This window comes from Stegostoma tigrinum, chromosome 1 (genome assembly GCF_030684315.1).
Source record: "Stegostoma tigrinum isolate sSteTig4 chromosome 1, sSteTig4.hap1, whole genome shotgun sequence".
NCBI classification, from domain to species: Eukaryota; Metazoa; Chordata; class Chondrichthyes; order Orectolobiformes; family Stegostomatidae; genus Stegostoma; species Stegostoma tigrinum.
In genome coordinates, this window is record NC_081354.1 from 35,914,491 (window position 1) to 35,931,062 (window position 16,572).

At 41.8% G+C, this 16,572-nt stretch overlaps 1 protein-coding gene across 8 annotated transcripts in view; it reads right to left on the reverse strand.

Annotated features, from left to right (window-relative positions):
- adad1 (adenosine deaminase domain containing 1 (testis-specific)) overlaps positions 1-16,572 on the reverse strand; it is a 111,280-nt gene that overhangs the window by 82,127 nt on the left and 12,581 nt on the right. For 7 of the 8 annotated variants that reach the window (XM_048545585.1, XM_048545548.1, XM_048545567.1 and 4 more), the window contains 3 exons: positions 6,709-6,897; positions 6,466-6,618; positions 2,370-2,459 (listed from right to left, as the gene is read on the reverse strand). In XM_048545585.1, the coding sequence (XP_048401542.1) occupies positions 2,370-2,459; positions 6,466-6,618; positions 6,709-6,897 (432 nt within the window). The remainder of the gene's footprint in view (positions 1-2,369; positions 2,460-6,465; positions 6,619-6,708; positions 6,898-16,572) is intronic. The other variant, XM_048545611.1, reaches the window with a different exon arrangement.

Genomic DNA, 16,572 nt, shown 5'->3' on the forward strand with positions numbered 1-16,572 from the left:
TTCATTTGTCTGGAGGAGTGCAACTCCAGTGTAACTCAAGCACTCAAAATCATACAGGACATTTAACTGTTATCTCATCCATTATTTAAAATGATCACACAGTTTACTGCTCTTGTAAATGGAAATCACTGTAGCCAGGTTGCAAGATACAAATCAGCAGCTCAGCTCCAAACCGCATGACTTCAACCACCTGGAAAGAACCAGGTGTATGGAAACTTCAAAGATAATCACATCACATCACATCTTGGAAGTATATTGTCATTCGAACGTTTGCATAGATCAAATGCTGAAACTCCTCTCCTTAACAGTAATTTGAGATTATCTTCATCATAAACTCCAGAATTCAACCAACTTCAAGAGCAAAATGTGGTTAGGTATTAAATGCTGGTCTTGCCAGCTACATTCACATCCCATGTCCCAGTTAAAAAAACTTTGAAGAAGTTTTATCCCATCTCCATTATAAGAAATATTGATGAGTTTCTCTTTGACTGTAGGTAAACAGACAGTTATCACTACACTTACAGTAAAAGATAAAAAAGGATTTTGCTGAGCAAAATAGCTTGGGTCAATTTGGCATTCTGGCCCAAACTGACATTTTACCAGCCTCTTTTATAACTCTCCTGTAACTGGAACACTACCACCTTCAAGTTCCCCTCCAAGTCACTCAAGATCCTGGCTTGGAAATATATGGCTATTCCTCAACTGTCACTGGGTCAAAATCCTGGAATTCCCTCCCTAAGGGCATTTTGGACCTTCCTACAGCATGAGTGCTGCAGTAGTGCAAGAAGGCAGTTCACAACCACCCACCTTCTGGGTTAGTAAGTTTGCAGATGACACTAAAGTCAGTGGAGTGGTGGACAGTGTGGAAGAATGTTGCAGGGAGACTTGGATAAACTGTAGAATTGCGCTGAAAGGTGGCAAATGGAGTTCAATGCGGATTAATGTGAGGTGATTCACTTTGGGAAGAATAATAGGAAGGCAGAATACAGAGTCAAGGGAAAGATTATTGGTAGTGAGGATGTGCACAGGGATCTTGGTGTCCATGTACATAGATCCCTGAAAGTTGCCACCCAGGTTGATAGTGCTGTGAAGGCATACAGTGTGTTCGATTTTATTGGTAGAGGGATTGAGTTCTGGAGCTGCGACATCATGCTGCAACTGTACACAACACTAGTACAAAAATGTCAGGATTCTATTTCAAAGTCAAACATATAGTTCTTAACATTTGGAATACGGTGTGCAGTTCTGGCCACCCCATTAGAGGAAGGATGTGCAAGCATTGGAAAAGGTGCAGAGGAGATTTACCAGGATGTTGCCTGGTCTGGAGAGAAGGCCTTATGAAGAAAGGCTGAGGGACTTAGCCGCCTTCTCTCCAATGAGAACAGACCCAAGAGGGGATTTAATAGAGATGTACAAGATGTTCAGAGAATTAGACAGGGTGGGCAGTGAGAGTCTTTTTCCAAGGATGACGACGTCAGCTTGTACAAGGGTGCATAGCTACAAACTGAGGGGCTATAGATTTAAGACATATGTCAGAGGCAGGTTCTTTACTCAGAGTGGTAAGGGCGTGGAATGCCCTGCCTGCCAATGTAGCTAACTCAGTCACATTAGGGGCATTTAAACAGTCCTTGGATAAACATATGGATGATAATGGGGTAGCGTAGGGGGATGGGCTTAGATTGGTTCATAGGTTGGCACAACATCGAGGGCCGAAGGGCCTGTTCTGTCTTGTACTGTTCTAATTATCTTAATACGCTGCCAAAACTACTTCATAAGTATTTAAAACTAGTTCTCCTTTTTAATCTGACCTATTTGCCAGGGTGGGGGAAGGCAGACCTAGCTCAGATCTGCAAACTTGCAACAGCCATTCATTTCTGCCAAAACTGTTAAAATAGCAGCTGCTAAAAGTAGCACCAGAGAAAAAGAAATCAGCATTTTGTTTTGTCTGCATGTAAAAACTATATCTTTACTCCCACAGAATAAATGGAGGCACACCTCTGGGCCAAAGTACCATACATTAACAAGTTAATAGTTATTACAATTGACCTATCAGAATAAAATATGAAAAAGTTCATTTTCAAAGAGTGTGTTTTTTTCTTGGAGGAACACAAAGTTTCCCTTTCAGATGTTAAAAAAGGTGAAAAAACACATTAGCAATAACATGTAACGCAGTTTTTAAATAAAAGTGTTCCTCTTTAACTACTGAAATATTAATTGTAGAATTCATGAAATTGAAATTTACTGGCTTTTGTTTCAAAAATGTCAGAATTCTATTTCAAAATCAAACATATAGTTATTAATACAGAACCTTTTTTTGAAAACAGGTCAACTGAAATGATATTCAAGCTAAACAATGACTACTTGCTCACCATAACCTAACTTTGTTGGTTGGTTTCTTGAAGGCAAACACGGTGCAGGTATTACTCTTCGTTCAGCAGGTATTGGTGCAGGACCTGTAGCTGAAATTAAACACTTAGAATGCTGCTGTGAACAATTACATTTATCTTTGAATGAAAGTCACTGGTCATAACTAAAATAGCATGGCCTTTGAAATACAATTGTCTTTATTACACCAGTGACATGAACCTAAAGGATGCGTTACACTGAAGATGCTACTGAAAGTAGGCATTAATTATTGTGACCCCTTTCCCAGGTTCTACCAGCAACCATCCAAGTTTTTCATTCTGTCTGACCCACCAAAATGCATATATTTCTGTGCAACAAAAAAAAGTGTTTTTTGTATTGGTAGCTAAACTAAAACCATAAGAGATGAGGAAAGAAGTCACAGCGTGCAGCGGGAGATTCATAAAATAGCAATGATACTCATGGGGCAGTAACACATGGAATTCTTCAGTGTTTCAGAGTTTCAATGTTTAAACAGCACAGAAAGAGGCCCTTTCTGGTCACTGTCTGTGCCAATCAAAGTTTCTATCCATTCTAATCCTACTTTCCAGTGCTTGGCCATAGCCTTGTATGGTATAGCATTTCAAGTGCTCATTTCAATATTTCTTTCAAATGTCTTGCAAGTGGGCACCTGTCTCTATCACCCTGAGGTAGCGAGTTCCAAATGGCTACAGCCCTCCATGTGAAAAAAAATCTTCAAATCCTCTTTAAAATCGCTTGCTCCTTGGTTATTGACTCTCAAGGGTTAGGTTTTTCCATCTCTATCTTGTTTATGACCCTCAGAACTTTGTACACCTTAACCAAATATCTGCTCTACTGAAATCAGTTACAGCCTATCTGGTATCTCTTCATAGCGAAATTGCTCCAGCCCAGGTAATACTCTGGTTAATCACTAGCCAAGTTGTTCCAGTACAGATACAACACTGGTATCTACCCACCAGTGTGGAAAATTGCCCAAGTATGTCCTGTACACAAAAAGCAGGACAAATCCTACCCAGCCAATTACCACCCCATCAGTCTACTCTCGATCATCAGTAAAGTGATGGAAGGTATCAACAGTGCTATCAAGCAGCACCTGCTCAATGATGCCTAGTTTGGGTTCCGCAAGGGCCACTCAGTTCCTGAGCTTATTACAACCTTGGTTCAAATATGGACAAAGCTGAATTCCAGAGGTAAGGAGAGAGTGACAGCCTTTGATATCAAGGCTGCTTTCAACCAAGCGTGGCAACAAGGAGCCCTAGCATAACTGGAATCAATGAGTATCGGGGCAAATGTTCCGGTAGTTGGAGTCATACTTGACACATAGGAAGATGGTCATGGTTGTGGGAGGTCAATCATCTAAGCTCCAGGACATCTTGGCAGAAGTTCCACAGGGTAGTGCCCTAGGCCCAATCATCTGCAACTGCTTCGTCAATGACCTTCCCATCATCATAAAGGTCAGAAGTGGGGATGTTCACTGATGATTGCACAATGTTCAGCACCATTCATGACTCCACAAATATTGAAGCAGTCCATGGTCACTGTGGCGATTAACTTACCTCCTGACTTCTCAAAGCATTTCCGCCATCTGCAAGGCACAGGTCAGGAGTGTGATGGAATATTCCCCATTTGCCTGGATGAGTGCAGCCCCAACAACACTCAAGAAGCTTGACACCATCTAGGAAAAAGCAGCCCACTTGACTGCCGCTATACCCACAATCATACACTCTGTCCCCCACTGACGCTCAGTAGCAGCAATTTGTACTATCTACAAGATACACTGCAGAAATTCACCAAAGATCTTCATCCAGCACTTTCCAGACCCATGACCACGTCTTTCTAGAAGGACAAGGGCATCACACATATGGGAACACCACCACCGCCAAGCTCCCCTCCAAGTCACTTACCATCCAGTTGGAAATATATCACAGTTCCTTCACTATTGCTGGATCAAACTCCTGGAATTCCCTGCTGAAGAGTATTGTGGGTCAACCCACAGCAGGAGGGCTGTAGCAGTTCAAAGCAGCAACTCACCACCACCTTTTCAAGGGCAACTAGGGACGGATAAGAAATGCTGGCCAGCCAGCAATGTCCACATTCTACAAATGAATAGTGGAAAAAAAAAACTTTCCCGTAGTGCAGTAACTGCAACTACACACAGCACTCTAGCTGTTGCTTAATAAATAATGCACGCAGATCCATCATGACCTCCTTGCTCTTTTACTCAATGCCTTGGCTAATAAAGGCAAATGTCCCATATGCCTTCTTAAACACTTATTTAACTGACCTGCCTCCAAGGACCTATGGGAATGCACAAAGTCTCTTTGATCCTCTGTACTTCTTAAGGTCCTACCATTCAACATGTACTCAGAGTCAAAAACAAACTGCAGATGCTGGAATCCAAGGTAGACAAACAGGAGGCTGGAAGAATACAGGTCAGGCAGCATCTGGAGGAAAGGAACAGTCAACATTTTGGTATTACCCTTCTTAAATGTCCAAAATGTTGACTGCTCCTTTCCTCCTGATGTTGCCTGGCCTGCTGTAGTCTTCCAGCCTCCTGTTTGTCCAACATGTACTCCCTTGCCTGTTTAGTCCTCCTAACATGCATCACCTCACACTTTTCAGAATTAAATTCCATTTGCCGCTGTTAAGCTTAACTGACCAACCCATCTATATTGTCCTGTATTCTAAGGTTTTCCTCCTTGTTAGCACCACACTAATTTTTTTGATCACACCTCTAGATGTCTGGATCATTAACGTACACAATTAACAGTAATGACACATAGCACTGAATGCTGTGGTATGCCATTGGATACAAGCTTCCAGAATGAAAGCTGCTGATCATCACCCTCTGCTTCCCGCCACTAAACCAATTCTACTTCCAATTTGCCAAACTGTCCTCTATCCCATCTCCTCTTAGTTTCTTAACTAGTCTTGGTTAAGACCTTGTCATAAGTCTTACTGAAATCCACATAGGCTTCATCACTCAATACCCTCAAGTACACACTTAGTCACTTTCTCGAAAAATACAAATTTGTCTGATTTCCCATTTTCAAAGTCATATTGGCCATCCTTGATTAATCCTCGATTCTGCGATTGAATTCTGTCCCTCAGAACATTTTCCAAATCTTTTCCAAGCACAGACATTAAATTCACTGGCCTGTTAGTTTCCTGGTTTAGCCCTACCACCGTTCTCGAATAATGGTACCACATAAGCTCTTCTTCAGTCCTGTGACAACCTTTTTGTGGCCGGAGAGCATTTTGAAATTAATGTCTGGGGCTCTGCAGTCTTATCCTTGCCTCCCAGTTCACCGCACTTTGCCATTTTACTCAACACAGGGAGTGGGATAGGATGCAAAATAAAAGGCATTTCAGTATGACTTTATAGCCAGGAGAGAGATTCAGATATTTAGCAGTAAAAGCCTCCATTATCACTTTAGGTTACAACCTTAGACTAACATCTGTACAGATTCTACAAATGAAGATGACACAGCAGATAATTTAGATTGTTAAGTTTGAGTTAAAAATCACAGATAATAGGTGAGACTTTAAAGTCTCAAATATTCCAGTCAGCATAAAACATGACCAACTTATTAACCCCATTTGTTTCAGGGCAGATATTCTAATGGAAGATCCTTCCAAACTCAATCAGCACCAGGTATCAGATGTAACAGTACAGAAGCCATATCCGCTTCATACAACATTAGCTGCTGTACTCTGTTAGGTATTTATTCAACAATGCACTGAAATGCTTTGGGATCTTCAAATTGCTTCTCAGCAGGTTTGTGTGACACTGGGTTGGGAAACAAGTCGGAAATGGCAGTCTAATGGAATGGGAGCTAGACAAGAGAGATCTGAGGATTGGGGAATTTAAGAGTCTGGGGTTCAATGTTTCATTACACAGTGCACAGGAATTAGACACTGTTTCAATCTTACATTTCATGTGTAACTAAACAGACAAGTTAGTCAGATCTCACCAGAGTTCAGTGCTGTGTTTAAAAAAAACCCTTCTCACCATCTTATTTGGTTTTGGCCAGAAAACATTCCCACAGCATCAGAAAGACTTCTTTTTAAAAAACTTACTTGAAGTTTTGCTCAGTTCTGTGTCCAAAAGTTCATCAAGAGCTAATTGTGCAGCATTAGCTTTTGCTTCCTTCTTGTTTTGGCCCATTCCGGTTTTATATTCAACCCCATCAACTACAGCACAGAATGCAAAATATTGTCCAAAAACATTACCTAAAAAACAAAATTTTAACATTCTCAGCTAAATGAAGACTAAATAATTGATAATAGGGTATTTGCTGTAGAAAAACAAATTCCACCCACCTGTCGTTACTGTCTCTTTTAAAATTAGTTGCATTCGCAACATTTGTGCATACTGATGCAAGGCTGAAACTGGGTTGATCTCACCACGTCTATATTTATCAATAAATTCCCTGGATACTTTCTTTGGTGGTAATGCAGTGTTTGAGAGTGGTTTCGTATATTCAACAAATTGTGACTTTGGGTATTGACCTGAAAAAGAACGTTTGTGTAAAATTCTATTCAATTGGTTATGAAAAAAGCCTTGGTGAAAACAATATATTTGATGAGACAATTAAAGATGGTGCACTAGAATATGGCAAATGCATGCAAATTTTCTCTTATGTAACACTCAACCATAATGTAGCAATAATGTAGCATAATGGTGCTTCAACAAGAACATTATCCACAAAAATATTTTTCACACCAAGCCACGTCATGAGACAAGAGAGTGTAGATGCTCAAGAAGTTTAGTTTTAAGGAGTGTCTTAAAAGGGAGACACTAGTAGGGACAGTATGGAATGAATTCCGTAGGTTGGGGCCTTGGCACGTGAAATTGTCACCAATGGTGCATCAGATAAGATTGGGAATGCTCAACATCCCAGAATTGAGCCAACAAAAAAACAAAATCAGAGCATTTGTAGGGCATGAAAAGGTTATAGAGATCAAGAGGAACAAAGCCATTTAAAGGAGGGTCACTGAACCTGGCTCTCTCCATAAATGTGATAATGGGAACTGCAGATGCTGGAGAATCCAAGATACAGTGTGGAGCTGGATGAACACAGCAGGCCAAGCAGCATCTCAGAAGCACAAAAGCTGACGTTTCAGGCCTAGACCCTTCATCAGAGAGCTCTCTGATGAAGGGTCTAGGCCCAAAATGTCAGCTTTTGTGCTCCTGAGATGCTGCTTGGCCTGCTGTGTTCATCCAGCTCCACACTTTGTTATCTCTCTCCATAGCTGCTACCAAACCTCAGTTTCTCCAACAATTTGTGTGTTTGTTTCAGATTTCCACTATCTGTAGTTCTCTAATTTTTTGTTAGGATACAGGCAGCACAAGTTATGCAGGGTGCAAAGGTAGGAGGCCACTGGTAATCATCAAGTCCAAAGTTAACAAAGGTGCCCTTCAGGGTTTCAACAGATGTCAGGCAAGGTGGTGGGATCTTATGCCTTCTCATGGAGAGCAAAGTAAGAGGGTTATTTAAATTGGTGGGAGATTGGAAAATAGTGGGATGCCTATCTCCACCCTAATGAGGTCTGTCAAGGGAAATCCTGCAGATGGCTATCCCAGCCTGGCATTATTGACTCCAATTAATTAGAAAGAACTCATCCCACTGCAGTAGAGGGCTTGCCATGCAGGAGAATAACAAGCGGAGCATGGCATGCTTGAACAAATAGAAGGCACGATTCAAAGGTTTTGAGCAATGGGGAGGCATGGCTTATGGTATTATCATTATTAATGCAGTGGCTCAATGATGTTTTGAGAACCCAGGTTTGAACTGACGGCGAGTATAGACGGTGGAGTTTGTATTCAATAAAAACCCGGAATGGTCTGAATCACGATCCAGAACGATAGCCGCAAAACCATTTTTGACTGCCAGGAAAAAAAATCTCTCACTCACTATCATTTAGGGAAGGAAATCTGCTGTCTTTACCTGGGCTGGTCTACTGCCTCACTGTTATCTATTGTCTGAAATGTCCTAGTAAGCCACTCAGTTGTCACAAGTGCTAAAAAGTCTCAATGAAACGAAAATACCTAACAGGCCATTTGGAATTGACAACAGTACCAATGACAGCAAATACAGCCCTGTTGACTCTGCAAAGTCTTACCTTACTAACATAAGGAAGCTTTTGCCAAAATTAGGAGACATGGATTGCAACTAGATACACAGTCGTCAGGCTTCTCAGAAACATATCTTACAATGTCACCGAAACCACCACCATCATTCTTGGGTCTGTCATGTCCAACAACAACGATCAGATTCAGAAGTTGCAGCACAGCAATATGCAGTTAGGAGGGAATTGCCCGCAACATTGAGACCGGATCCCCTTAAATCTCATGGGATCTTGTCAAACATGGCTAAAAGAAACTTCATGTAATATCCCTCTCCCACACAAATAAATCAGCACTCTTCCATCCTGAAAGAAGCACAGAGGGTGGCAAGAGTGCAAAATGTACTCCCCATGGTGGATTTCAATGTCCATTACCAAAAAAGGCCTGTTAGCAACACTACTGATCGAGATGGTTGAGCTATATAAGACACTGCTACAGCAATTGGCACGGAACCAAAAGACAGCAAAACATACTTGGCCTCATCCCTACCAATCTGCATGCTACAGATGAATCTGTCTGTGATGGCACTGATAACAGTAACGACCACACAGTCCTTGAAGAAACAAAGCTTTGCATTCTCAGTACAAATATCTTGCATCATATCAAGCAGAATGAGACAGATTTTGAACAGGTCAAGCAACTTAAGACTGAACATAGATGGAGGTGCTGTGGGCCATAATGAGCAACAGAATCGTATTTGAAGACAATTTGCAACCTCATTGCTCAACACAGCCCCTACTCTACCATTACCATCAAACCAGGGGTTAACCTTGATTCAACAAAAAGTGCAAGTGCTGGGAGTAGTACCAGTTATGATGTGTCAATCTTGTGAAGTTATAAAACTGGGCTACTTATATGCCGAGCAGCATAAGCAGTAAGTGACAGACAGGGCTAAGCAATTTAAAACCAGAGAAGATTCAAGCTCTGCAGTTCTACACATCCAGACATGAATGGTGGTGGACGATTAAACAACTCACTGGAGAAGTAGGCTCTGTTAACATCTCCATCCACAATAATGGTAAAGTCCATCACCTTAAAGTAATTTAAGGGTTTAACCTAATTCAGTAGGGGAATGGGAACCTGAATTGTAGCTCCAGCGTACAGGAGGTTGAGAGTAGCGGGGTCGTGAATAAGGTTTCAAGGTCACAGGAGTGTACCAGCAGGCAGGAAGGTGGTTTGAAGTGTGTCGACTTCAGCGTCAGGAGCATCTGGAATAAAATGGGTGAACTTGCAGCATGGATTGATACCTCAGACTTCGATGTTGTGGCCATTTCAGAGACATGGCTAGAGCAGGGACAAAGGAAAGGTTGTTGTAGGTTCCAGGGTTTAGATGCTTCAGTAAGATCAGGGAAGGTGGTAAAAAAGGGGGAGGTGTGGCACTGTTGGTCAAGGACAGTATTACGATGGCAGAAAGGGCGTTTGATGAGGACGAGTCTACTGAGGTAGTATGGGCTGAGGTTAGAAACAGGAAAGGAGAGGTCACCCTGTTGAGAGTTTTCTATAGGCCTCCGAAAAATTCCAGAGATGTAGAGGAAAGGATTGCAAAGATGATTCTGGGCAGGAGCAAAAACTAACAGGATAGTTGTTACAGGTGACTTTTACTGTCCAAATATTAACCGGAAACACTATAGTTCGAGTACTTTAGATAGGTCACTTTATGACCAGTGTGTGCAGGATGGTTTCCTGACACAGTATGTAGTCAGGCCAACAAAAAGGAGGCCACATTGGATTTGGTACTAGGTAATGAACCAGGCCAGGTGTTCGATTAGGAGGTAGGTGAGCACTTTGGTGATAGCGACCACAATTCGGTTACGTTTACTTTAGCAATGGAAAGGGATAGGTGTATCCCACAGGGCAAGAGTTATAGCTGGAGGAGAAAGGCAATTATGAGATGATTAGGCAAGACTTAGGATGCACAGGATGTGGAAGGAAGCTGCTGAGCCTGGCCACAATTGAAATGTGGAGCTTGTTCAAGGAACAGCTACTGCGTGTCCTTGATAAGTTTGTACCTGTCAGGCAGGGAGGAAGTGGTCGAGCGAGGAAACCGTGGTTTACTAAAGAAGTTGAATCCCTTGTCAAGAGAAAGAAGGAAGCTTATGTAAAGATGAGGTGTGAAGGCTCAATTAGGGCGCTTGAGAGTTACATGTTAGCCAGGAAGGATGTAAAGAGAGAGCTAAGAAGAGAACATGTTAAGTCTTTGGCAGGTAGGATCAAGGAAAACCCTAAAGCTATCTGTAGGTATGTCAGGAATAAAAGAATGACTAGGGTAAGATTAGGGCCAGTCAAGGACAATAGTGGGAGGTTGTGCATGGAGTCCGAAGAGATAGGAGAGGCACAAAATGAATATTTTTTGTCAGTATTTACAGAGGAAAAAGACAGTGATGTTGAAGAGAATACTGAGATACAGGCTATTAGTCTAGACGGGATTGAAGTTCATGAGGAGGAAGTGCTAGAAAATGTGAAAATAGATAAGTCCCCTGGGCCAGATGGGATTTATACCCGGATTCTCTGGGAAGCTATGGGGGAGATTGCAGAGCCTTTGGCTTTGATTTTTATGTCATCATTGTCTATAGGAATTGTGCCAAAAGACTGGAGGATAGCAAAAGTTGTCCTGTTGTTCAAGAAGGAGAGGAGGGACAACCCTGCTAATTGTAGACCAGTGAGCCTTATTTCGGTTGTGGGTAAAGTACTGGGAAGGATTATAAGAGATAGGATTTATCATCATCTAGAAAAGGAATAATTTGATTAGGGATAGTCAACACGGTTTTGAGAAGGGTAGGTTATGCCTCACAACCTTATTGAGCACTTTCAGAAGGTGACCTAACATGTGGGTGAGGGTGAAGTGTTTGGTATGATGTATATGGGTTTCAGTAAAGCGTTTCATAAGATTCCCCACGGTAGGCTATTGCAGAAAATATGGAGGCACGGGATTGAGGGTGATTTAACGGTTTGGATCAGAAATTGGCTAGCTGTAAGAAGACAGAGGGTGGTGGTTGATGGGGAAATGCTCTTCCTGGAGTTCAGTTACTAGTGGTGTACCGCAAGGATCTGTTTTGGGGCCACTGCTGTTTGTCAGTTTTATAAATGACCTGGATGAGGGTGTAGAAGGATGGGTTAGTAAATTTGCAGACGACACTAAAGTCGGAGTTGTGGAGAGTGATGAAGGATGCTGTAGGTTGCAGAGAGACATAGATAAGCTGCAGAAATGGGCTGAGGGGTGGCAAATGGAGTTTACTGCGGAAAAGAGAGAGGTGATTCACTTTGGGAGGAGTAACAGGAATACAGAGCACTGGACTAATGGTAAGATTCTTCATAGTGTGGATGAGCAGGCAGATCTCGGCATCCACATACACAGATCCCTGAAAGTTGCCACCCAGGTTGATAGGGCTGTTAAGGAGGTGTACAATGTGTTAGGTTTTATTAGTAGAGGGGCTGAGTTTTGGAGCCATGAGGTCATATTGCAGCTGTACAAAACTCTAGTGCGAGTGCACTCGAAGTATTGCGTAGAGTTCTGGTCACTGCATTATAGGAAGGATGTGGAAGCACTTGAAAGGGTGCAGAGGAGATTTACCAGGATGTTGCCTGGTATGGAGGAAAGACTGAGGGACTGGAGGCTGTTTTTGTTAGAGAGAAGGTTAAGAGGCGACTTAATAGAGACATACAAGATGGTCAGAGAATTAGATAGGGTGGACAGTGAGCCTTTTCCCACGGATGGTGATGGCTAGCATGAGGGGGCATAGTTTAAATTCAGGGCTGATAGAAATAGGACAGATGTCAGAGGTAGATTCTTCACTCAAATAAAGAGTTGTAAGGGCGTGGAATGCCCTGCCTGCAAAAGTAGTAGACTTGCCAACTTTAAGGGCATGTAAATGGTCATTTGTTAAACATGCAGATGATAATGGAATAGCGTGGGTTAGATGGGCTTCAGATTGTTGCACCGACCTGTGAAACCATCGAGGGCCGAAGGGCCTGTACTGCGTCGTAACGTTCTATGTTCCTTCAGATGTCTGCAGGAGCACAGGTGCTAATCTCCAGTCAATTCAATCAATGCCATGAGATATTTGAAAAAAAATGGCTGGAGGCACTGGATACTGCAAAAGCTGTGGACCCTGACAACATCCCAGTAGTAGTACTGAAGAGAAACTCCAGACACGCTGCATCCCTCATTCCAATACAACAACACTACTAGCATCTATTTGACAATGGGAAAACTTGCCCACGCATTCTGTACAGATAAAGCAGAACAAATCTAACCTGGCCATCCTATCAGTCCATTCTCATCACCAGTAAAGTGATGGGAGGTGTCAATCACAGTGCTATTAAGCAGCATGTAAGACTATATGCCATTTATCCCAGAGTCAGCTCTGCCATTCAACGTAGTCATGAATGATGTGATAATCCTCAACTCCACTTTCCTGCCTTTCCACCGTATACATTTTTAATCAATAAGTGAATCAAGTGTTGAGGTTTAAATATGTTTTATGCTTGAGCCTTGATAGTCCTCTGAAGTAAGTAATTCCACAGATTCATTAACCTCAGTGAAGAACGCCTCCTCACCTTGTTTTAAATGTGCAATCTCTTATTCTGAGGTTATGCTCTACAGTGCTAGACTCTCCCATAAAGAAGGGGAAATAATCTTTCCATGTCTATCCTGTGATGTCCCCCAAGAATGTGGCTTGCTTCCATTATGTCCCCGCTCACTCCTTTATATTTCAATGAGTACAGGCCCAAATCAACTTAACTCTCCTCATAACAGTCCTCACAAACCTAGCTATCAGCCTAGTGAACTTTATCTGGTGTGCCCCCAAAGTCAGTATATCTTTTATGGATAATGGGCACAAAACTGTTCACAGTATTCCCTTTGAAAAAGTGGCCAACATTCTATTTGCCTTCTCTATCAGCCACTGAAGTTCAACGTCAGCTTTTGAGATTGATGGACAAGGACTTCCAAATCACCTTTCCCGGCAGCCCTCTGCAATCTTTCTCCATTTAAACGATACTCGGCTCCTAAACTCTTCCTGCCAAAGTGTACAACTGTAGAATAACATTGTGAAAAAATTTTATCTGCCATGTCTTTTCCTAATCATATAATCTGTCTATATCTCCCAGTGACCATTTGTGTTATCCTGACCACTTGCCTTCTCACATTTTTAGACATAGACATAGAACAATACAGCGCAGAACAGGCCCTTCAGCCCTCGATGTTGCGCCAACCTGTGAACTAATCTAATCCTCCCCCTACACTATCCCATCATCATCCATATGCTTATCCAGGGACTGTTTAAACATGGCTATGGCACAATCACTTTCCTAATTAGAATCGTTTGTACTGTACCGGCCCCAGCAATTATTCCAGTAGCGCTTGAGTTACAGATTGCCATTGTGAAAATCACAACTGTTTTCCATCGGCATGGTGGCTCAGTGGTTAGCACTGCAGCCTCACAGCACCAGGGACCCGGGTTCGATTCCAGCGTCGGGTGACTGTCTGTGTGGCGTCTGCACATTCTCCCTGGTTTCCTCCGGGTGCTCTGGTTTCTTCCCACAGTCCAGAGATGTGCAGGTTAGGTGGATTGGCCATGCTAAATTGCCCATAGTGTTCAGGATGTGTACCTTAGGTAGGTTATAGGGGGAAATGGGTCTGGGTGGGATGCTTCAAGGGGCAGTGTGGACTCGTTGGGCCAAAGGGCCTGTTTCCACATTGTAGGGAATCTAGTCCATCAGTTATCTATGTTAATATGCTACTTCCAACACCATGGGCTCTTACTTTGTCAAGTGGCCTAATGTGTGCTGCCTATTGGGATAGTGATAGGATAGTGTAGAGGGAAGGGCTTAGATTAGATCACAGGTCGGCGCAACATAGAGGGCCGAAGGGCCTGTTCTGCCCTGTATTGTTCTATTGAACGCCTTCTGAAAATCCAAATATATTACATTCACTACTTCCGTTTTATCTATCCTGTCTGTTATCAGGTAAGCAAGGGCAGTTGTCATTGGTGACAATAAAGTTATTAGTACAAATGTTTCTGATTCAAATATAGAAATGCACAATGTTTCTCTTTTAGTACTGCTACCCAAAATAAGAGATTTTCACCAGGTTTCCTTGACTGACCTTAAAAATTTAACATTCTAAAACAAAACTCATTTTTAAAATACATAGCAAAAACTGGTTCACATCTAAACTATAATCAGAAATGGATAGAGGTTGAAAAAGAGGTATAAAGTGGTCTGCTCCCAGCCATTAAAGTAAACAGCTTGTGAGGCCTTGGCAATGTTTTATTAAAAGGTGGGAATGATAGAAGCAGCTCGAATGGGTGAAGAAAAGCTCCCACAAAACCAAAACTTCAGTTTTACCTTTCAATAGGTGTTGGGGTCTCACAGCTGAATGTGGAAACTGTTATTCCTCTCTCTATTACAGCTAAAAGCTTGGGCTCTCTTGCTGCTGCTAGAACTGCATTCAAACCTCGTAGTTTGACCAACTGTTTTGTATTCGGAATGCAACACCTTACACTTGTCTTTATAAAAACTTGAAAAAGTTGCGGTCTAGGCTATCTTGTTAATATATTTTGATGGGGTCTGATCTGATCCAGAAACGATCAAAACCAAAAGTAGCAAATTAGATTCAGAAATTAGATCAGTCAAAGACTGAAGTGTAACAACTGGTGGGTGTTTTTGTGACCTGAAAGCTGTTTCCTATGGAAATCTGCAGGGCTCAAAAACTTAAATTTCTTAAAAGTTCTTTAAATGTTTTTGACTTTAAAAGGAATAGAGTTTTAATGCAAGGGGTATAATAAAGAGGTGCACAGACAATATCTAAAAATTGACTGCATGGCTGAAGGTGTAGACTCCAGAAAGATATCAGTGAGCTAGTAGTTACGACAGCACTTAATTTCAAGAAGCATTAACAATTGAAATGGCAAGTCTAACAAAGCACAGGGACATACAATGACTTTAACAAGGTCTTTATACTGATTAACTGGTACATTCATTAATCTGAAGATAAAAAAGATAGTTGTGTAGGTATATGGGACACGACTTTATTAGCTGAGGCATAGAAGATGTAGGAGATTATGCTGGAACTTTTTAAAACACTTAGCTCCCAGATAGAGTGCTACGTAAAAGTCTGCTCACGAAATTTCAGGAAAGATGTGGTTGCACAAAAGAATGGCAGAGAGTTATGAAGATGTTGCCTGCACTGGAGAATTTTAGTTATGGGAAATACTAGTCAGGTGAGGCTGGTTTCCTTTGGTACAGAGAAGACATAACAGAAGCGCATGAATTGATGAGAGTTTGGGATAAAATAAAAAGGATAACTATTTTCTTTGGTCATAAATTTAAGGTGAGAGGTAACTACTTCTAGGGGATTTACTGCATAGGAGCAGAAAATATCAACATTCAAGAAGTAAAATATACACAAAAAATGTTTTGGTCTGTGGCTCTGAACATGGAAAGTGGAATAAGGGCAAATGACAATTTACTGGCTAAGGAGGATACGATGTGTCTGCTGGCCACATCCTATGCTGCGCATTTGTATGATTTAACAATGATAATGCCCATAGAATAATAGAATTTATAGTAACAGATTTCAACTTTCTTGCATGACAATATTTCCTAATTGTCATTTTTACCCTTTTTCTGAAAACAGATTACATATTTCCTATGGACTTTTCTGAATCTTTTCCAAATTGTTATTCTTGAATATAACTGACATTGGCCAAGTAAACTAATAGACACTGACCAGAACCCCAAGTGGACCAGCCACATAAACGTCATAAATTATACAGGAAGTCCAAGAACAGGTAAGTGCATACTTTCCAACTCCAAAAAGCCTTTTCCAGCATGAGCAGTGCACAAATCAGGAACCGAATGGGGTAGGTGCCAATTGTTTGGGGAACTGCAGCTACAACATTTGAGATTTGAGAGCCATCCGGGACAGGCAGTTTGCTGGATTGTCAGCACATACAGATGCAAAATTCTACAGGGTACTTTACAACAAATCACTAAGTACCCTCTGACAACACCTCGCAAACCTCAACACAATAGGTAGTCAATAGCAACAAACA